This window comes from Meleagris gallopavo, chromosome 1 (assembly GCF_000146605.3).
Source record: "Meleagris gallopavo isolate NT-WF06-2002-E0010 breed Aviagen turkey brand Nicholas breeding stock chromosome 1, Turkey_5.1, whole genome shotgun sequence".
NCBI lineage: Eukaryota > Metazoa > Chordata > Aves > Galliformes > Phasianidae > Meleagris > Meleagris gallopavo.
In genome coordinates this window covers 33,904,602-33,928,070 of record NC_015011.2, presented here as the reverse complement: position 1 = coordinate 33,928,070, position 23,469 = coordinate 33,904,602, and the positions used below count along the sequence as shown (strand labels likewise).

General features: G+C 39.6%; 1 protein-coding gene across 6 annotated transcripts in view; it reads left to right on the top strand.

Moving 5' to 3' along the window:
- The window catches only part of GRIP1 (glutamate receptor interacting protein 1), a 210,232-nt gene extending 186,901 nt beyond the window's left edge, over positions 1-23,331 (top strand). For 4 of the 6 annotated variants that reach the window (XM_010707861.3, XM_010707846.3, XM_010707882.3 and 1 more), the window contains 10 exons: positions 2,459-2,603; positions 3,620-3,759; positions 3,941-4,129; positions 7,184-7,340; positions 8,530-8,730; positions 11,094-11,205; positions 11,352-11,396; positions 14,001-14,234; positions 19,755-19,901; positions 22,624-23,331. In XM_010707861.3, the coding sequence (XP_010706163.1) occupies positions 2,459-2,603; positions 3,620-3,759; positions 3,941-4,129; positions 7,184-7,340; positions 8,530-8,730; positions 11,094-11,205; positions 11,352-11,396; positions 14,001-14,234; positions 19,755-19,901; positions 22,624-22,860 (1,607 nt within the window). In that variant the 3' untranslated portion in view covers positions 22,861-23,331. The remainder of the gene's footprint in view (positions 1-2,458; positions 2,604-3,619; positions 3,760-3,940; positions 4,130-7,183; positions 7,341-8,529; positions 8,731-11,093; positions 11,206-11,351; positions 11,397-14,000; positions 14,235-19,754; positions 19,902-22,623) is intronic. The other 2 variants (XM_010707869.3, XM_010707894.3) reach the window with 2 other exon arrangements.
- Positions 23,332-23,469: the final 138 nt, after the last annotated feature.

Below are 23,469 nucleotides of genomic sequence, written 5' to 3'. Positions count from 1 at the left end.
CTTTTTTCCTTCAGCTGCTTTTAAAGCATAGTTTCATCTCAATATGATCGGTGCAAAACAAGGACAGATTTCTTGCTAACCTCCCACGTATGCTTTTTTGAGGAGAGGAAAGCAGGGAGGAGTAGTTCTTCCTCCCTAGATTCTTGTTCCCCCTCTGTTTTTCTAGTATTACCTTTTGGTATTCGTTTAACATATTTGTAGCTTCTAGCTCTTCCTTCTGTCTACTCCTGGTTTTCTTTGCTCTCTCTATACTCCACCTTTCTATAGATGATTTTATATAGCTCAGAGATGTATCGCTCAGAGAAACATTCGAAGAATTATCCACAATTGCATCACTATAGGAAAAGAAAGAAGAAAAATCTCAAAAGCGTAAGACCCCCCAACATCTTAATTTGATTGCATTTCCTCCCCAGGTAGAAGCATGTTTTCAGAGCAATTTTTCCTTTTTTTTTTTCCTGCTAGTTTCCAATTCTGAGGATAATTTTATCTCCTGAATAACCTAATGGCTACCAGCCTTTTTAGAGTATCAGAATTTTTTGCTTTCATGGGAGAACTGGTCTTTATTCTGAATTCAGACCACTTTTAGGCCATTGGTTTTTTTTAAACAGCTTTCATTTGTATTGCCTGGAAAGAGCACCAAAGAGAATAGTGTAGCAATTTGACATTTGTTGCATTCTACCATTAATTTTCTTAACTAGGGCTCTCCAGAAGAAAGACATAATGGACTGGTCTCCTTTCTAGTCAGTCACTAAGATCTATAAACTTCCAACTCTCATGTGGCAGGACTGCTGCATGATGAATATCTTCTCATCCACTTGCCATTGGTAAAAGAGAAATGTTAGCATTGTGTCAGTCCTTAGCAGATGCTGGCTACTGCCTTTTCAATTAGCTTGGGGGATTACTCTTCATCCTTCCGTTGAAGTCCTGTAACATGTCAATGCCACACCTGTGTAAACATTATCAGCGTTAGGTCACAGAGGATTTGTCATTGCTCCATGAACACTCCAACAGGCAAGCAAGAGCATTCTACTGTAGAAGAATCTGCTTTGGCAGAGGAGTTGGATTAAATGATCTCCAGAGGTCTTTTCCAACCCCAACCAATCTGTGATTTTTCTGTGGAATGATTCTGTTAACAATAGCAAGTGGGAAATAGGAGGGATTTGGGATGGGGGGAAACTAGACCTAAATGTTCTGCAAATTGGGAAGAAACAAACTAACTTCAAAGATATGAGTGTTTCTCCAGCTCAGCTGAAGTATCACATGCAGTGTTAGAAGGAAGCAATACTTTGAATCTATGGAGTGAAGCAGTTTTCTTTTTCTCCTCTTAAAATTTTTCACTGGCTGGAACAAAAATGTGAGCATTTGAATTTTCTGACTTGTCTGAGGTTAGTTCTAGTCACATTTACTCATTGTGCATCTTAGACATTTTCCATACTTGCTGAACCATTCAAAATGTCATTACCCACAGATCTAGAAAATGTTGCTTGCCAGGCCACACATCTTGGCTGAATACCAATATCATAAGACGGGCAAGGGAGCATTTGACCTGAGGAAAAATAGGAGAAATTTGACATTTAAAGTTTTAAAATATTCCTTCACAATTAATATTAATAAGATACTACAGTGGATTTCTCTCCTACTGTGGTGCATCTTGGATAATACGTGAAGGACATGATCTGTATTAATAAAGCAACCTTTCTTGTTGATGCAGCACCAAGTAGGTACCATTCACAGAAAATACACTGTACTTAGCTTAGCCAGAGATAAATTCTTTACATTTATGATGATTATTTGGTGAGACTAAAATATCAAAATAATGCAAATTTCATGCAAATAGGGAAATAAATGAAATTGAATGGAGTTATTATTCAATTCAGTTAATAATTCAGAATTCAGAGGCTATTTTTAATTCAATTCAGAAAGCTTAAAATTTCTCCATTAAAAAGAGGGGATGTATTACAGGTTGTCTTAGTGAGACAGATGTTCATCTTACGATGATCTTATGATGACTTTTGGCCTTTCCCACAATTTTTTTAAGGAAGTTAGTTTTAAAAAGTTTTGAATTCTCCTTTGTTACAAATACCTTCCATTCGGTTCAAGGAACAGAGAAGTTCTGGCATTTACTAAGCCAGTAGTAAAGTATTTCTTCTCTAATAAAATAGCCTGAAGTCACATTTTAATAGGAAGAAGATACTAAGATTTTAAACAATAGAATACAGTTCTGTTACAGTAAGGAGAGTTGTTTTAGTGACGTCAATATAAGCATTTTTTGGCAATAAAGAAGAAAATGCACAAGGTGTTTTTTTTTCTAAATAATCCAGTAGAGTATGATGAAGAAGTGTATCTGAAATACAATCCTGAAAATGTTTTTGATTACCAGTCACTGGATTGAATGTGTTATTTTTTTCATTCCCTCTTTCATAAGAAACCAACTGCATCTGTTTGGCATTTATTACAGATGAGCAGGAGAGCTCGGGAGCAATTATTTATACTGTTGAGCTCAAGCGCTATGGTGGACCTCTTGGAATTACAATCTCTGGTACAGAAGAGCCTTTTGATCCCATAATCATTTCCAGCCTTACAAAAGGAGGATTAGCTGAAAGGTATATTGGAAGGCAAATTACTTTTAAGTATTCTTTTTGTCAAGGTAAAGATTAATTTTGTTGACCCTAACATGCTAATTTTCATGTTTTAGCGGTTCTTTGGATCTGAGCTTATAACATTTTCGCTGTCATTTTGTGATGATTACTGAGTTTGGGAACATGAGAAATATCTTAACAGGATGTTCTTGCATATACTATACAAATCAGAGCAAATTGTGACCCATATTTTAAATATCATTGGAAAAGCTACTCAGTCACAGGAACGTTCTTTTAAAAGTGGTAGCGTTTTGTATTAGAACAGGTGAGGGAAGCACTTCATGTATCTAAGTTTATCTGAAAACATTCTTCTCATAGTATGCGCGCAGTGTCTGTGTATGCACTTACTTGTACCATAGCTATCCGAGGAGCAGAAATGCTACTCATGGTAAGTAATGGATAGAGAGTAATTGAATTGCTAAGGTTTTCTGCCACCTGTCACCATTAAGACAGGTAGAGCCATTGCAACTTGTATGGTTCATGGTTGTTTCAGAGAAAATTTACAGAACACAAAACACGATTGTTTTGCTCAGCCAGAACAGTAGTGCATTTACACAAAGAGAATTTGTTTCTTCCTGTGATGCGATCCATCTGGAAAGCCACATTGGTGAAATAGCAGGCTACTTGCTCTCACTGCCATTATCTGTTCTGTGACTCTAGAAACATTAATTTCAAAATCTATCGAACTGTCTGAGATTATTCTTACTTAGATGGGCTGCAATGAATATCATCCACAGCTTATTAACTACTGCAGTAACACTGAAATCTGAATCTCCATCTTTCAGCTCTGTTGTTGTCACCACAACAAAGGTGACTTACTTTAAGCATTTCTAACAATGGAATTACTCTGTAACACAGCTATGAATGCAAAACAAAAGAAAGATGAGAATTTAATGCCTCCAAATATGCAAAGAAATGGTCTCTTTTTTGCTTTTTTTTTTTGTCTGCTCTTCTAATGTTTAATTTCTCTCTTGCTGTAGAACTGGGGCAATCCACATAGGAGACAGAATCCTAGCAATAAATAGTAGCAGTCTGAAAGGAAAGCCTTTGAGTGAAGCCATTCATTTATTACAAATGGCAGGAGAAACTGTCACCTTGAAAATCAAGAAGCAGACAGATGGTAAGTATGGCCAAAGTAGCATCAGTGATCTTTAATGAGTGTGTTTTCACAGATTACGAAGCATTTAGGCCATCTCTGGAGAAAATGTCAGGTCAGTAGCAGAAAAAGCATGTTCTTAGAATTGCATTAAAGCAATGACCATCCCCAACTTTTTTTTTTTTTTTTAATTAATCCTCTTCAGCTACCAGTCCCAAGAAATTTTCTGTCCCTGTGGGTCATATAACTGAACTGAGTGATGCTGAAGATGAAACCTCTGCTGCACAGAAATCTGGCAAACTCTCAGACATCTATTCTGCTACAGTCCCCAGTGTTGACAGCGCAGTAGAGTCATGGGATGGCTCTGGTATTGATACCAGCTTTGGAAATCAAGGTACTATCAAGAGTGCTATCAGTGTTTAAAGTGGAAATTATTGTCTTCCTGGTTGACCTTCCTTTGCCCTAAAGACAACCTTGTCTGTACTAAGTTTAAACCTTCTACTTTGTAATGTGCTAGTGTCTTGTTATAACCACACACCTTGGCAGGCAACATGATTTCTTATGCGTGGCTGGCCTCAAATACATTCTTTTATGACGATGCACTATGTTATGAAGCATTTATCAATACATTAACAGGCTTTTGTTAGCTTTTCTGACATCTGAATAGCCCAGGCCATAGCTCATACACAACTAAATGAGTTTATCCTTCAAATATAGATCAATGCAAAGCACAGATCGCTCTGAAGGTGTTCATGAATTTGATGCCCACGGGCAGTAATTTTTAACAGACAACAGATTTATTATAAAATGCTGAAGGGAGAAAATTAAACATTGCTCATGATTTGTAAAATTTGCTTCTCCCTCATTACTGCAGTATGGACAATTAACTTTCAGCCCTCAAAAACTATTTTTCAGGGTTTTTTTTTTCAGAAAGACATGATTTTATACTAAGTTTCATACTTCTCTTTGACTTGTTTCAATAAGATTTTCAGTATTTTTTTTGAAAGCAGAATGGTTTGTTTGGAACATGAGGTCAAGAAGTAGCTGATGTTACTGCTAATGGCTATTTTTTTGTCGTTCTTTAATTTTAAAATATTTCTATAGCCTTACTGCAAGTATTTTGTCATTAACTTTCCTTTCAACAGGATGGTTGCAATACTCTTAATTCCAACTCCTATTTTCTATGTTTTACTTTTAACTTACTGTTACACATAACATTTTATTTTATACTCAGTGTAATGAGCTGACCTCCTCCTGTGTAATTTGTATTTCACTGGAGTTAGAATTGGAATGAATTTGTTGCCTTTTCAGTTTTTAACTGTTTTGACTAGCTTATCAAAATAAATCATGTTAGAGTTTCTTCTGTTTTTTTTTGTTGTTGTTGTTGTTTGTTTGTTTGTTTTCTTTTCTTTTAAGTTCTAGGGAATATATTTCTGAGAAACTGAGAAAATGATGGCTCTCATTTTGTATTTGAATTGATTACACATGAGGCAAATTATTCAACTGTGGAAAGAACTGAGGTCCAGAGTGCTCTCTGAAATCCTGGTCATTCAGACTCCATACCAAAAACTAAACCAGTGTCTCAAAATGTTTTTTATGTCTCTCTTAAGCAAATCACCTCAGGCTTGGCTGGGTCCATGGTACTTCTCTTAAGCAGCCTGAGTGTAATCAGAGTTGCACGTTATCCCTTGCTGTGGTACCACTGTGACCCACATTTCTATTAAAGTTCATTCTGTCTTGACCTGTCAAGTTGTTTGGCTTCTTTCCAAACCTTTTTTGGCATAAGCACAGGCAAAGCAAAATGAGGAGTTTGGGGAATGTTTCTGGAGCTCCAGATAATGCTTTATCCTATTAGTTACTAATTCACTGCTGGTGAGACATTCTTTCTCTCCTTGAATTGACACCCTGTTTTGTACCTTTGTCTGATATGTGTGCCTTAGTAATCTGGAGGATTCCCCACACACATTTTCACATCTAAAACCCTTCATTGAATTTTGGAGTCCGTTAATGTTTGTCAGTTAGCTAGAAAAAAGCACACAATTCTGTGGTTGCATGGGATTTAAGGGAGACAGGTCTGGACTGATATATGGAAGTGAATTGCCTTCCTTAGAGAGGTGACAGCAGTGATATTGGTTAGCCATCAACAAAACAGGATTTTCTAATACAAAGCGCACATCAGAAAATGCCAACTACAGAGACTGAAAAAGGAATTTGTCAAGGTGAAATATGTATGTACAACAGTTTTACTGTACTGCAATTTGTGTACCGGATCACCATCAGATTGTGACAAGTTAATCCATATGTTCTTTTTAATATGTTGCTTAAAAGCTGGACTCCATTGGCTTCCTACTTGCAATTTAAATTAGAGTTAATTCAGTAAAAGAAAAGCTATTCAACTACCACCAATGTTGCTTTTAAGATAAAAGCACGCAGAAAAAACTCTTCATATACCACGGCTGTCTAATGCCACTTGCACAGCCTTGAAACATTTGGAAATAGCTGAGAGAAAAGTCTCTTTCTGCAAGTTGAGCTTTCCAAGGGTGTTTATTGTTCCCAGGTGCACATCTCCTGCTGAGACAGGCCTTTCCTCAGCTTTCCTAGTGAAAAGCAACAGCCCTGACAAGAGCAAGTCCCCTCTGCCCAAAGGGTCATGCTGTGTAGGTCGTGCATGTTAAGTCTTTTCTCAAGGCAGTGCAGCTACACAGAGTTGTGACGGCTGTGAGAGCACAGTCCTTCACCTGTGTTACTGATCCCTTGCGCCATTGGTGCCAAGACGGTCACCCTCCTTCCTGTTGGGGCACTTAGTCCAGCCTCTGTGCCATACCAACTTTTGCATCTAAACAGCCATAATGCAGAATCAGCAGTCTGCAAAATTGACCCTAATACATCACTAATTTTTGTCTGCATTTCTTCTAAATTTGAGGAAGTTACTAAGAAGAAAAAACTGTCTTACTTGTCATCTAAAAAGTCAAGTTTGTATGTTTCTTTTAATGAATCCTTTCAAACTCTGTTTAATAGATCTGAAGTATTTTTTCCTTAATAGATTAAGTTTTGGATATTTCACACATTATCAAGTTAACACGTGGTGGACATTCATAACTTATTCACTAATATTCAAAGTCAAGTCAAATTGGAAATTGATAAACTTGTGGAAATGTCCTGCACAAAGTGTTGGGATTAGATGAGACAAAGGATAGGAAATCTGAATTGGATATATTTAAGATTTTGTTTTTGGCCAACTTTCACAGAAGAAGCTTTAGAGCACTGCTAATTTGGGGCACAAATGAGGTAATTTATTATGCTAAATATCTGGCTGTTACTACTCCTACTACTACAATAGCCGTAATTATCAGCCCATGTTCAAGTTCTAGAGAACCTAGTTTTAAAGATCTACTTTTTTGTCCTTACAATATATACAGTGCCATGAATATACAATTCATCTTTTTAGGACCCAGCTATCAGGCTTCAGGATACAACTTCAATGCCTATGAATGGAGGAGTCCTAAACAGAGGGGCAGTTTGTCCCCTCCAAGCAGACCACGAAACCACCCATTTCATGACACAGTACTCAGTGATGATGAATGGGACCGACCTACGGCAAGCAGGTAAGCTCTTGTTCAAGTTTCTGTTTTCTTATCTTCAGCTGCATTAATGCCTCAAATAAGGATGTTTATTGTATAGAATGAAATTATTATTTTCTAACTCATCTGTAACAGCTCATTCTCTAAATATGAGTTATAGTATTTATGATTAATGAAACTTATCAGAGTAGATAAATGGTATTTGTGGAAGATTATGATGCCAAAAACAAGGCATATATTTATTTTCAGTTACTTAAAAACAAACAGAAACAGAACAAAACAAAGATTTCAGTACTTATTGTACCTGTTGGTCAGGACTTGCACATCCTTCATTAGAAATACACACTCTTTGTGTAGCATCACAATGAGCCTGAAGTCTCACTTTATACTTTAGTACATCAAAAAATCTTTCCTATATAAACCTGCTGGATAAGTAAATCCATAAATTTTAAATCGGTAAGCTTTGAAATGTAAATCAAGGCAGGGTTTAGATGACTGTGCAGCTTTTCAGAAGCTGACTGATAAATCCTCTGATACAGCAGATTGCCCAATGGCATTTTATCCGGGGACAAGTCTGTCAGGATGATACAAATATGAATACTCAGCCTCTGTCCAGCTCCTCTGGTCCCTACTGGCCAGAAGTATGCTAGAAGTTTTCATAGGCTATTAATGGAAAACATTTAATAAATCCTTCCCATTTTTAGTAAGTGTACTGTCTTTAATTTGAGAGCACTATTTTTATCCACATTAAAAGCTCATCTTTTGTTTCCCAGATAAGGTGAAGCCTCAGATTCCAGATCACCTGCTGTTTTACAGTTACATAAGTAATAGATTGGAAAAGTTGATGAGCGGTGAACCAGAAAGCCAGACTGTAAAATGCAGAATATTCGAAAGTACAAGCATGTATTCCAGTACCAATTTAAAGCACAGTTTAAAAAAATTATGCACATTAAAGTGGCTTATTCTACTTACACCTGAGAGATACAGCAGAAATTAAAATAATGGTTATTTTAATATCGTATTTGTAAAATGAATTATGCCAGACCTGATAGTGCTCCTGTGCCAAGTGCTTGAGTATTTGAGAAGGATGTATCTGTTCTTCCAGCCTGTGAGAGATAACTGCAGAACCAAAACAGCTCCTCTGTGCTTCTAGCTAAGCACTCTGTCTTCTCTAACACTAAAAAGTAATTTTTCTTACCTTTATTTTGTGTAGCACAGCTTCCAAGAACATGTGGCAACAGAAGGAGACTGAGACATTGGGAGAGAATCAAGAAAATCACTTAAAGCAGACTTCTGTAGAAAGGTCAGGGGGAGAGAACATCAGGAGCATGAAGAAAGAGGGCAAGCTGTGGAAAGGTGCCTCTGGTGGGCAGAGGAAAGGTGGGGGACAGCTGGAAGAGTGGAATACTTCCAGGTAGGAAAACTGTGCACAGGAGTGAGACCTGACTGGGCTGGGGCTGAGGAGGAGGGAGAGAGGAAAGAAAGCAAAAACAGTTAAAATGAGAAAAAGGAGAAAAATGGGTAAAAGCAGAAAGCACATCACTAACATGCCACTGAGTGATGATAACATTACAGCTGGAAGTGAATGAAACCAGAGAGCATGAGCTGCTCCGTAACCTTGTTTCTACCTACCACTGACAGACAGAATAAGTCAGTTATAGCTCCCACTCCAAAGAAAGTTTTTTGCACATTAAAACTTTATATACAGGAATGAGTCTGCCAGATCCTGGAACGTCCTATCACTTCCTGATAGAGAAAAAAAAAGGGAGGGGGACACAGAGAGGGGATCTGCTCTCTTCTATAGCAACAACAGCCAGACCATACACACTTGTGGTTTCATATCTGTCCCAGTACCCTCGGCATGTTTGTATTTCTGAATTCCCGATGGCTCTTTGAATGAGCATCAAAAAGACAGATTTATTTGCTTCAGCTCAAACAATATTTCACGTGACGTAAAACCAATCTCTCAGATTTGTTTCAGGAAAAAAAGATAGATAAGAAATGTTTTTGGAAGCTCTTTTTTCTGATGCAGTTGCGTGGCTACAAATCAGCTTATTAATGTGGCTATAATGGAGGTGAAAAAGTTGAGCATTTCACATGCCAGGAGATAAGATTCAAAAAAGCAAAAGAGGATGTGAGGGCAGAGGGAAGAATTGTTCCGGCCAAAAAGATGTCCAGACTTACAGACATTATAATTTCAGATTTCATAGGAGTTAGAGAAGGAATGGACCTCTGTTCTAGTAAATCCTGTCTTTGCTGGATAGACATATAAACCTGTTCATTAACTCAAGTTCTCTTTTACAGTACAGTATTACTATCCAATATAAAGAAAGCTATTAGATAAGGTAGTTAATGTTCAACATTAGCTATTAGAATAACTACTTAGGTTGACTGAAAGAGCTAATTTCAGACGTCAAGGATCTTTCTAAAATCATGTTTTAAATACTTTCTTATCTTGCCTGAGAGGAATTGCATCTGTGATCTGAGTAGGTATTCTCACCATTGCTGTATCTGTTACAATATTTTAGAGGAGACACTGATGCTAGATGGAGAATCATTGCAATAGGAGTTTGAAATGGCTGACCATTGTCTGCTTGACTGATAGTAGCTGTAAGAAAGCATCTCCAAGGCAGAGTATCCTGTGTGTGAAGCATTCAAGCTATCTTTGGTTGTGCTGGGCAATTCCCCCATTTAAAAGCTATCACGTTAACCGTGTTACATTCATGCTATTCTCAGTAACACTGTTTGTCAAGCAAGGCCTCAGATGCTTCCATAATACTGTTTGCTCTGTTTATGTGATGTTAAGCACCAATAGCTGTAGTCCATGGGTAGCTGCTCCAAAGTAACAGCTTGCTGCCACCAGAAGGCCAAATTCTCATTCTTTCCTTCCCTCATCATCCCCCTCAGCCTTTCAGCAGCCCCCTCCCTTGCTGCTGCTTTGACGCTTGTGTGAGCCTTCATTGAGCTGACCTCCTTTGCTAAGGCAGCAAAAAACTCCTGCTTTCTGCCCTCACACACACACATAGTGGCAGTGTTGCTTTGGGCTGTGTTTCTGCAGTCAGAGTTGGCATTTTGGTCTGACCTTTCTTACTGGGCAACCTTCCTAAGCATCACTGTCCCTAACAGCTCGCTCTGGCTTGCTAGTAATAATGCTTCAGTGTTTTTATGAAACATCAGAGATCTAGGTCTCCATGCAAGCCAGTTGCATCTCTGGAGGTTTCTCTGTGTTTGTGTATAAAATTACTGGAGCAGTTTCTATTATGGCACTCAGGTGGGGTTAAATTGATAATAAGTGCAGCTTAGTCTGAAGGAATCAGTGAAAACACCATTATCCCTCCTTTGCAAAATGCTGTTTGCCAAAATGAGAGCTCTTCATATTTCCCTGAAAGAAGTCTGTGAGGTTGAAAGGTTTTATTACAAACATTTTGCTGCACAGAGCAGCTCTGCCCTGGTTGATTCGTTAATTTGCATAGGGAGGACCCAGTTTCAGATCAGTAGAAATGTATATTCAACTGTTCTTGAAATCCGTGTGTCTCCTTCCTGAACAACACCCTGCTCAGATCCTGCCAGCTGCTCGTGACCGCCAGGTGATGGGAAGACCTGGCTGCCATGTGCTCTGCATGCCCATCCGGCCTCTCCTGACCAGCGACCTCCCCACTCCTGCCCACCTACTATAAAGTTCTGTCATTCAACTTGCAATCTGTGGCAAGGCACGTGTGTAAAATATATTTTCAAGGGAAAACAATCCATCTTTTTAACCTCTCATTGTAAATCTAGCTTCGCAGGTACCCATGATAACACCGAGGCTGACCAGGAGGAAAACTTCTGGTCTCAGGCTCTGGAGGATTTAGAGACCTGTGGCCAGTCAGGAATTCTGAGGGAACTAGAGGTAGAACAATCTTAACCTTTCTTTCCAATTATAGAGAAATATAATGGTTTTGGTTTGGTTTACATTCATTTTATTTTCTCCTTTTTTTTCTTTTAATTTGCACTAATCGCACCAATTCATTTAAAAGCTTTAACCCCTCTCCACAGGACAAGGCTGACAGGCGTCTGTGTTTGAGAAACATGACTCTCTTGGTACCTACCCTTTACGTTTATCTTTTTGCTTGTGCAGCTGCCTCCCCCACCCCTAACCAGAGCTATTTTCTTTTACTCAATGCAACCGAAATTCTATGAACGTGTTCACCCCAGAGCTTTTGACTTGTAGCTTCTGCTGTGCGTCCCATTGATGCTGTTTGCACAGGCAGCAAATGGTGCAGAACTTCCTCAGTGGGCGTAGCCTCCCTGCGGCAGCGCATCCCATTCTCTTGCAGCCGCTTGATGCAGCTTTTCTTAGCATGCTGTAGGTTGTCTTTTAAATTGAAACTTAATTTGATTAAGATGAACATAAAAGAAAATAGTGTTATCGAGATATTGAATACAGCCTTACCACTCTGGAAAAAAAAAAGAAAAACCCTGCTGACATGAGAAATGTTGGTTGTACAGCAATTTCTCCACTATGCAACATATTTTATCCTGAAATTAATTGCAAATCTAACTTCATGGCAGGTTGTGTGGGGGGGTGAAGCAAAGGGACAGAGGCAGAGTAACGTTGAGTCTATTTTTCTAATCATCTTTACTCTAAAAGTTCTCTAATTGGAACAGTTAAAATTATGCTGGTGCTGAAAGTTGAAGAACGAAAGGTCCTAAAATATTTTCTTTTATGTTCTTTTAAATTCCTAGAGCTGCAAAACTGGCAGAATCTCATTTTCATTTTTATGTCATTGAAGTCCTTTAGCAGCCAGGAGGAATGTGAATGGCATAACTGAGTGAAAGTTTTTCAGTCTAGATTAATTTACTCCTTCAGATTTATGGCTTCTGTATTGCATGTATGGATAGCAAAATGTGATTCTCGTGTATTTGTTATTGCAAACCAGAGAAAAGAAGGAGAAAATGTTATATGGGTTTAATTCCATAGTTAGATATGGTTTGGTACTGCAGGCTTCTCATGTAGTTTCAATATTCAGAGCACAATAAAAGGAGATGGAAGTAAGTAATTCAGAAAAGGAAATAGATCATTCAGAATTCAGTTACTTCAACACACTGAGTTTTCCTCAGCCTTTTACAAAAGCAGCCACCTCTATTTTACAGAAGTGAAATTCAGAGCCGTAGATGCTGGAACATTTATAGCATCTCCTCCTTGCACAGCTCACAGATCTGAAAAGAAAGCAAGACTCATTTAGCATGACAGGGAGCTGAGGATGGCGATGCCTCTATTTTATGAAGTACCGTCGCATAGCCAAGGACTCCTTCTCATTTCTCATTCCAAGGTCTTCAGCCAAACAGCAAAAAACCTGTTGTTTGCCAAGTCCTCTAGCTGCTTTGCTCCATCAGAGAGTAATAGCAGTCAGTGAGCACAAGAGAGACTATTAAAGTACAGTAGATTATCTCATATTGAAAGTAGTGCTGGAGTTGGGAGAAAGACGAGTGTGGCAAGTATGGTCACTAGACTTAGAAGCAAACTTTCATTTGCCTTTTTCTTCCCCTTTTTTCCTTTTTTTCTCATTTTCAAGCAGGCTGTCTGCATCCTGTCCCAGTCAGATTTCAGCTTGTGGCCTGAACTCGTAGTTTCCTGTTTTGCATGTCCATCAGTACCAGGGAGAATAAATAGGAAATTCAGTGCATCCTACCCCAGCAGCAGGCTGCACTCCTGTGTGGTGACTGTACCAAAGCACTGTTTACCTCCCATTCCCTGAAGAAGGAATTCTTTCACAGAGGGTACTTTTGGTGTCAGTGCATTCCACCCAGTGGATGAGGTGACTTCTGTTGTCTTCTTTCAACACCCCATCTCTGGAGGCTCTCAAGGCCAGGTTGGATGGGGCCCTGGGCAATGTGATCTAGTGGGTAGCCACACTGCCCACAGCAGGAGTTTAGAAGTGGGTGAGCTTTAAGGCCCTCCCAGCCCAAGTTATTCTGTGATTCTGAGAGTTCATGCTTTGCGCATTCTTTCACCTAACATAAAGTCTAGCTTTTATTGAGACTAAAACCAGCAGTGAGACAAGGGCTGGTATCTCTGAAGTACTAGTGCTGGCTAAGGTAGTTGCTCTTGCAATATGCATGTTATGCATAATTTCTTTCAAGCAGTGAGTGTACCTGCACTGAGTTTCTCCCAGGCTGGGATGGTGTCCAGGCAGTGGCTCTGCCAGCACTGGCTCTAGAGCTGCCTTCACGTTCTGCTGACTTTACTGTTTTTTTTTTAATAAACCTCGCACTGACAGTCTGTCTTGTAAATACCTTCCTATAGATCCAATTCCAACAAATGTAATTAGGCTGCAACTTAAATGTCATTTTATTTACATGTAAAATATATTTGAAGTGAACAGTTATACTATACACTCTTCAGTCCAGTCTGCCAGGGGACTAGCTGACCAGCGCAGCCATTCCAGTGCTCAGTATTTTAGTTGAAAATGCCAGCTGAAAACGTTTGCCTATGGGGTTTTGTTATTCTTGTTGTGTTTTGTTGTGGTCCTTTATTTTATAGTGACTTGCAAGCAGATTGAACATCTGTCCTCTTGCCTTTTGCTGTGCCCTGAGTGATTGTGTTTTAACAAAGAATAGATAAGTTTTTCCTACTGCTGTGAATTAACCGCTTACTTAAACCACATTCTGTGTTAAAAATTAACCTGTTCATTAATGCTCTAGGCCACAATTATGTCAGGAAGTACACTGAGTTTGAATCATGAAAACCCACAGCCTCGTAGCCAGCTGGGAAGACAAGCCAGCTTCCAGGAAAGAAGCACTGTAAGGCCACATTACAGTCAAGCTTCTCGTAGCAACACATTGCCATCAGATGTGGGGAGAAAGTCCATGGTTATGAGAAAAATTAAGCAAGAAATGAAAGAAATCATGTCACCAACTCCTGTGGAGTTACACAAGGTCTGTAATTTTTCTTCTGACAGTTTTGAAATAATATATTCGGCATAGGGAATCTAATTATATGGCAATACAGTAAGCACTTTTTATAATGACTCCACAGATGTAATTCTGGGGCCATGCATATTAGTTCTTAGAAAGACATTAATGATATATCCTTATGGGGAAAGCAAACAAATAAGATGCATCCTTGTCTACTATTTTCTTTTACAACAAATTCTCAAAAGGGACTGCTCTTTTGCAAGGAGGAACCACTGGTAATTTGAATTGACAATACCAATAACTCATCTCTGCAAAATGTGTTCATTAAGAAACCAAAGTTTAATTTCTAGAAAATACATTTCTTTAGAAAATTACTCAGGAGGGATTTGGGCTCCCATTGATCCTTCTTCAAATTAACACTAATTTTGAATCAAATATATGATACTCAATGTACACAATACAGAATCCTTCAAATTAACTATTGCTTCACTTCTCTTTATAATTCCTTTTTTCTAAAAAGGATAAAAACTTTACAGTCTATGCAACTTTTCACTGCTCAAGACTTGTTGAAAACACATGCTAATATTAAGGTGGCTTTACACCCCAAGGCAGTCATGGATAAAGCAACTTCATATCTACACAGGAAACACCATGCTGGTTTAAGTCTCAAATTCCAAAAGGCTGTAACAGCAACCAGTTTCCAGAACTCTGGGGAGTGTTACAATGCTGTTCTCCTTGATGGGAGTGAATGTCCCATCTTGTACACCTTTTTCCTCCCCAAGGTCTGAGATTTTCCCAGGAAGGGGACAAAAGCATGGAGAAATTTCTGTAAGAGGTCGCATGTTGTCACTCTCAGGGTAGCTGGTTTGTTTTCTGTTCACTGTGGCTCTGACTGGGCTCAGTTCATAACTCATTCCATGTGGTGAGGTAGGGTCTCACTGAGTATGTACTAAGTGAATACTTCTAGAAGATAATGGAGAGTGGATCTTACATACGGACAGGGAATAAATTGCCTATGTAAGCAGTCAATAGGATGTGTTGTGATAGTTACTTGTATTTCCATCTTGATATGAAGAGATTAATGGGGCTGGTTGCTGTGCTCCATTTTCCCGAGCGGAAATTAAATGTGAGATAGAAGACAAATCTACGCCAGCAGGCACTTCATGGTGTGCTCACACTTAGCAAAGATACTGTTTTTCTTCTATGGATTATAAAACAAGTCTGTGTTGACTGATAAAGCAAATGCTTTGCTGAACAGGAAGAGTCAGATTTCAGCTAACGAATCGGTATTGTTTTACAGCTGCTAGCTCTTAAGTACTAGGCAGTAAAAAAAGCCATCTTTTAAGAAAAATAGCTATCAGTGCCTGGATCTTATGGTCCAGCTCACCAAAACATGCTTATACCCTGTTCACTGCAGGGGAGTTGGACTAGATGACCTTTAAAAGTCCCTTCCACCTCTAAAATTTCTATGCTTCTATGCAAGTTAACCCAAGCATCATGAGCTGGCTCTATATTCATGCCAATCTTAGTAAGTTCCTATTGGTTCTTGTGTAGAAATGTGTCTATTACTCTCTCTCCCCTCCTTACTGTTTATGTTAGACCTCTAGTTTAACACGAATAACTTGTTCAGTTTCTGTTTCTCAGGAAAACTCGTCCAAGTTGAGTTTTCCAAAACAGCTGCAGTGCCATACGACTGACTCTGAATTCACTGCCAAAGGAATTCCTTTAGTATTTTTTGTAGCGGGGCTTGCTGGCAAATGTGCTCTGCCCTCTGCAGGAGAATGTCCCACTATGTCGGGTCAGAGAGAAAAAGGCTGGTTAGAAGTCCTCAGGCTACAAACGCAAATGAGTAACTGTAGGGGAGCAGCAGGGTGAGCAGATGACATTACCAGCTTTGTCCTTCTCAGATGCATCCCTGTCAGAAAGGTAACACAGCTCTGAGAATTATTTTGCTTAATGCTACAAACTTTGCAGCAAGTTAACGTGAACTCACCGCTATTTCTTGCTTAACTGCATTGATTTCACCAAATACTTACTCTGTTTTTGTCCTGAGAAAGCTAGGATTGAGATAAGCGTCATACAGATCTGTCACAGTATTTGTTCTAGATGGTTTAATCAGTAATATTTAATTTAGCCAGATATTATGTTGCTGTATTGGTACCCAAATTTAATTTATGCCTTTAATTGATTTTATCTACTTAGGTAAGTGTATAGATTAATATTTTTCTTAAAATCATAGCAGACCAATTTGATAAGTTTCCCAGAGCGAGCTTTTCTCTGAGAACAAAAATATACACTAGACATAAAATAATTTTACATTGCATTGTATTGCTGCATGTCAGCATTAGCCTAACATTGCCGTTGGTTGAAATCTCTCAATAACTAATCTGTGCACGACGTATGAATTTAAATGAAACATTTTCCCATATATCTGAGAGGGAGGAGAGACACAGAAACAAACTCAAAACCTGTAAGCCTCTGTTCAAAATTTGTAACTATTTAATTGCTTATGAAATATGCATTAAATTTCCATTTCAGCTTTCTTTTTCCCTTAGGCTTCTGATGCAAATTTAAAAGTCTAACAGATCATTTACAGCCAAGATTTTTCTGTTGAGATCAAAACTTCCAAACAGTTGTGATGAGAAGTACAAATAAGATAGCATGATTTAGGTGTTGTGTGAATTGCCTACAATCTCACACCCTTCAGACAGTCTGCATTAGTGGCAAGTGAGGATGAGAAACCCATGTGGGAAGGCTTTGCCCTTGCCCACTATTAAATAAAAATCAGGCACTGATTTTACTTAAGGATTTTCTTTCAGAAATATATGCTGCCGTAAAAGGAAGTGGCTCCAATATTATAACCTGTAATATGCTCTCTGCAGATGAGTAGCACCTAAAAATTGTGACAGCTGTCAAAGACACAGTGATGTTCAATTGCAATCTCATCCCTTGAACAAATAGCTATCAGTTTCATTAATTTCCAAATTCCTGTTAAGTTAGTCAAAAGTAAAAAAAAATATAGCCATGAGGGAAACCATTTTTTAAAACTCTTTTATGATCTGTAGACCTGAAGAACCAGAGAAATTAGGTAGTATTTTGATACATACCCTTCCAGAATCACATCTTGTCTGCTCTGCTGTGGCTTTGGTAAGGTCTGGACTGTAACAGACTGCCCAGTTCAGGGTCTGAAAGGCAAGGAAGGGCATTGTCCTGCAGAGTATACTTTATAGAAAAACAGTCCTTGTTTCGTATAGCTGCAAAGAGAGAATAAAGTACTCTCCTTGTTCTTCATGGATAGCAGCAGACTTAAGTCTCAGCAAGGGTGATTTAGTTTTGATATGAGGGAAATAGCTGAAGCACTGGCAGCGATTACTTTAATAGAGTGTGGAGTGTCCTTCACTGGAGATTTCAAGAAGCTGGACAGATTGCTCAGAAATGGGTTAGATGCAGTTTGATCCAAACTTAGGGCTAGAGTACAGCCTAGATGGCTTCAGAGAACCCCAGTTTCATATGGTCCAGAGGTTGTTCATCCGAGGTTGAATCCTGCTCCACTTAATGCCACTGCCTTAAGGAAAAGGAAGGAAAAATAAATGGAATGAGTGGGAAGTTCCTTTTAAAAAATGTAACTTTCTTCCAGAACAGCACAGTATTTTTCATCTCATCTCCCCTCAGGCTTTGTATCATGTTTCCAAATTTGCTTTTCAAGGCTTCTTTAAGAGGCAGTTAAGAGAAGCCCTCCTGTCTTTGTGAGAATGTGGAGAAAAGGTTATTTAAAAGAGGATTCGTGTCTTGGTGCAATGCTGATTAGTTTTTAGTCTTGTCAGGAAGTGCACACAACTATTAATAAATTAAATAAATCTCTCTGCTTTAGTTTTCTTGGGGAGTTTGGTATTGGTTTTTGTTTGGTTTTGTTCGGGTTTTGTTTTTGTTTTTTTTTTTGGTTGTAGCTTTTGGTTTTCATCTTCCTGTATTGTTAGTCTTATGGCACTTTCAGGGATACCTCAGATCAAACCCATGTTAAGCATGCTGTGATATGACAACCAGATGTCTGTTCTCACCCTGGTTAAAGCACTGTTAATAAACCACTGAAGCAGAGTAAATTCAGGAAAAATGCAGAGAGCTTGAAAAGAAAAAGCCATTTACTTGTCTGACCAAATCTTCTACTTCTGTTTTGAGGCAACTTTCTCCTTGCTTATCTTTCCATAATGGTTTTTAAGGCAGAGTCTCAGAAGCTTTCTGGAACAGCATCAATTACTATGGTGCCCAACCCTGCTGTGCCTTGGCATTCCTCTGTGAAACACTGACTGCGTGCTGGAGCCTCTTCTGAGCTCAGTCCTGACCCTGCCTTAAGCAGGAGACTGGGCTGGAGGCCTCCAATATCCCGTCTAATTGGAAGGATTCTATGATTCAGAGACACCAGAGAGGAATTCAGTGTTATGGAGATGGCTCTGGACCAGGAGTGGTCAAAGGGGTCAGAACCTGCTTCCCACTAGGCATGGCATTAGTGGCTGGCACATGCGAGTGGTTGCAGCACTTGGAGCTTGCTTGTATCAAGCCGTTATAAAATTAGAGAGCACTCCATGCTGTCATTTCATCAGCCAAGATATAATTTGAAGCAGTATTTTGAACCTGAAGTGAAATAAACTATATCAGTAAGAGCATGATTTTGACTATAAGTATTAGCACACACTTTCTGGCAGCACTGACCTGTCAATCAGAGGCCATGCCATTGGCCTACACAATTTTCTTGCATAGGTCTGCTTGCCCGATGTAAGAGAGCAGCAAAGCAAGAAAAATTCAAAAAAACCTTAAGAAATAAAAAACTACACAAAGAAGTCTCTGAATCCTTTTCTAGCAAATAACTGAACTCACAGAACTGTTCTCACAGTACTAATTCTCTGAACATATAGAAAACCTCATTCTCCTAACAAGGTTAGCATCCATGTCCTACTTTTGAATGGCTGTCTCTTGCCTGTGTAACTAACATATCTATGCTGGCATCACACAATTGCTTGTCTTCAAAATACCCTTCCTGCAGTGCCTTCCTGTAGGAGCTGTGTTTGTGTGTTCTTAGAAGGTTGCATTGTAACTCTTATACTGAGCACTGTTGGGACTGGACCTTACAGGGTTGACCACTGCCTGGTGAAAAAGAAGGCTGATATGGCTCAAGATGCCAATAGTATTTTGGAAGATAAAACACGGGTTTAGTTTAGGCCAAGTCTTTATTACTGCATATTGGCCTTCACCGTAGAGATGCCAAGTCTTGTTAACAGCTCTCACAGCCTTGCAGTTGAGTTGAGATTCTTGGTGACAGTTGATTAATCAATTCCCCGTCATGCTGAGACCATTAAGATCATCATAAAAAGATCATTATCATAAAAATGGGGCCAACTCCCATACATACTAGAAGTACCAAGTAGTAGGTAAACAAGTGATTGCTGTAAAGTGAAATAAACATAGGAAGGAGATCTGGCTAGTGCTTGTAGAAATGAGAACAAACTTTTTTTCCCCACCGTATCATTATGTCAATTACCTCCACAGGTAACTTTGTACAAAGATTCTGATGGAGAAGACTTTGGGTTCAGTGTCTCAGATGGTTTATTGGAAAAAGGAGTGTATGTTAAAAACATTCGACCAGCTGGCCCTGGTGATCTGGGTGGTTTGAAACCGTATGACAGACTTCTACAGGTAATGTTTTTGTCACCACTGTTTATTGTGAATGGACATGACATAAAAAGTCAATTTTGTAAAAAGTTTTGTAACCAGACTGCATGGTGTTTGGGTATCATCTGTGTACACAGATGTGTGGGCACAAAACTGCATTAAATTGTGTTAACGCTCAATTGGAACAGCTTTATTATCTATGAGGGCTACTCTGAAAGTAATGCCTCCTATTTTATTATGTTGGTCCACAACATCTGAGACAGATGTTGGTGATATGACAGTAGAGGCTGAACCTTCCTGCCGATACTGCTACATGTTGTTGCTGTGTGACAGATGGCAGCAGAGGGACAGTCTGACACAACAGTGTCTGACATGGAAGTGCAGATGGAACAAAGATGTGAAACTGAATTCCTCCATGTGGAAAAAATGGCACCCACTGACATTCATCAACACTTGCTGAATGTTTATAGAGAGCAAACAGTGGGTGTGAGAGTAGAGAGGCAGGGGGTGGTGCATTTCAACAGTAGTGACAACAACATGAAAGGCAAGCCACGTTCTGAATGGCCGTGCACGACTGTTGCACCATGAAATGAAGAGCATCTTGATGAGCTCATCTGCACAGATCAGTGGATTGTTGTATGGGGCCGCTGAATCACGGCCTAAACCTCTGATTAATCACCTGAGGTGAGCAATGAGTCAGCCATGGGAGCACAGGTGAAGGCAATTCCCCTGTGCTGCAGGAAGGGGTGGAGCCTGACTCCACCTCTCCTAGACCCATTTAAGAGCTGACTGCCAGTGGGGAAGGATCTCTTCTGGAGATCTGCTCCACTGGAGTCTGTCATGTGAGCTCAGGATTGGGTGAGTATTCTTTTTTCCTACTCTAGTATAATAATTATATCAGCCAAACTCCTAGATATACTGTATCATCTGTATATTCATTGATGGTACAATTGTACAACTATGTCATCTGTGTATTCATTGACTGTACAATTGTGACTAGAGAACTGTGTACAGAGCTGAGTATTGGCTTCAATGCACTGGAAACTATGGTGGCAGTGTTGGAATATAACAAACTTAGAGCCAGGTGGGTCCTATGAACGCTCACAGAGGAACAACAAGAGCACCACATGCAAGTTTGTCAGGGCCTATTGCGCTAATATAGAGCTGAAGGTGACAGTTTCCTGGATTGCATCATTACTGGGGACAAGATGTGATGACACCGCTCCAAGTTGGACTCATAAATGGTAGTCCATGGAGTAGCAACATGAATTCTCCATCAATGAAAATGTTCAAAAGTCGATGGGAAAGTGAAGGGTCTTTTGGGATTAGAAAGGAGTGATCCTTCTGGATTTCTTGGATCCCAGACAAACCACCAACTCTGACCGCTCCATCATGATGCTAACTAAGCTGAGGGCTCCGACTTCCAGTCAGGCCAGAGAAGAAGAACCTTTCTGTTGCAACACAGTAACACCAGCCCCATGCCAGTTTGAAGACCGTGGAGCACATTGCCAATCTTGGCTGGACTGTCCTGTCGCGCTCATCAGATTGGGTACCATCTGACTTCCTTCTGTTAGGGCTGAAGAAAGATGGATTGCATGGGCAACCTTTTCCTAGCAGCAATGCTGTCATAGCAGCCATGAAACAGCGGGTCACTTCTGCTGATACAGACTTTTGTAAGTGTGGCACGCAGGCTCTTGTTCATCATTGGTGAAAATGCACAGCTAATGGTGGTGACTACATTGAAAAATAGTGTCTTGTAGCTGAGAATCTGCTCGATCAAATAGTGTTACTGGGCTCTTCATATCTGCTGTTCTTTTCATGGAAATAAATAGGAGGCATTACTTACAGAGCAAACGCTCTATGTTGCTTATTGTATTTTCAGCGAGAAGCAGTGTTGTTATTTTGTGTATCTACTTTGAAAGGATGTGGGGGAAATAGGAAAAAGGGGAAAAAATTCTATGTGCCACACACCAAATAAATCCCTTAGGGCACTGGGTAGGAAAAGGCAGCAGCTCATGGTGATCTGGGCTTTTATGCAGTAGAACTAAAGGCAGATTTTCTCTGTAAAGTTGCATTTATAGAAACAAATTACTTACTTCAGAACTTCAAGGGAAACATGCAGATGTTTACTGGAAAGTTAAAATTTCCTGAGACATTTCCAGACAGATCTGTAACTTTTGCTGTTCTTGTTACAGACTTTAAAATTGTTTCTGTGCTTAATCCTAGTTAGTAATTCTAGTTAGTGATTGCCAGAGGTGGGTGTGTGTGTGTGTGTGAGATACTGACTGAGCACCACATCTGTTCAGTGCCAAGTTGGACTGGGAGGAAAAAACTTTTTTTTTTGGTCAGCTAGTCTATTAAAATGTTTTTGTATTAACACAAGAGAGAGCCTGAATTGAAGTTTTAGATGTGGGCTATGGCACTTCATTCAGTGAATACTATGAAAGCTGTGAAAGTGGGAAAAATGATATGCTGTTAAGTATCATTTATTTAGCAGACATTGTAAGCACTGACAACCACTATAACCAGGGCAAATAGGCCCACTTCGGCCTCATTCTGTTAAAGCAACAGTAGAAAACTTCACCTGTGCCCTCAGATCAGATGCTATGGTTAAGCAGTCTTGTTCTGGGCTGTTCTCGACCAGGAGTATTTAAATCAGCTTTCACTGTCTCATGGATGAATCTGTTTCTCTTGTGGTCTCCTTTTTCTTAAAACCCTACCTAAAGTCAATCTTCTAATTGCTCAGGTAAACCACGTTCGTACCAGGGACTTTGACTGCTGTCTGGTTGTGCCCCTGATCGCAGAATCTGGCAATAAGCTGGAACTGGTCATCAGCAGAAACCCACTGGCATCTCAGAAAGGAAGCTCAGACCAACAGCCTTCAGCGAGCGGGGAGTGGAGCAATCAGAATAATGCCTTTCTTCAACAGACCGAGCATGGTAACATGAATACAGAGACACGGGATCCCACAAATACATTATAGCAGAAAATCATTTTAGTGGGACATTTGGTAATGAAAGACAATTATGGTGCTAAATCCCTTTAGGATTTCTCTGAGGATAAGCTCAGATACAACATAGCACTAAAAAGCACAGGAGGTCAGTCTGTCCGTCTCAAGGCTTATATTAATTCATGATCACTTTTTTTAGAAGTTTAATTCTTCGTTAAGTCATTCCATTCTAAACAAGCTACCATTAGCAATGGTACGTAAGGGCCTTTCCCCCCCTCCCCCCACAAAAAGGAAACTGGGAAGATGTTTATACATGGTATAAACAAAACAGTCCTTTCCCTTTAGCAGCAGCAGCAGCTGTGTGAGGGGAAAAGCGCAGTTAACTCCTACCAGTGGTGTCCAGGTTACATGATTTTTAAAAGCATTTGATCAGGAAGTCAGTGTCAGCTGGCTGAGGAAGAATGCTGTGCTGCACCCCGTGCTCTCGTTAGCTGCCTAGCGTTGTCATTCTGGGGGCCTGCATCCTGCCGGCAAGCGGGGGACACTGTGTAGACAAAGCAGGGGTTAGATGTTTTAACAGAATGCTTGTAGGAAGCTGCAGCATGTGGTGAACACTGCTCCCCAACAACTGTGATAAATTTT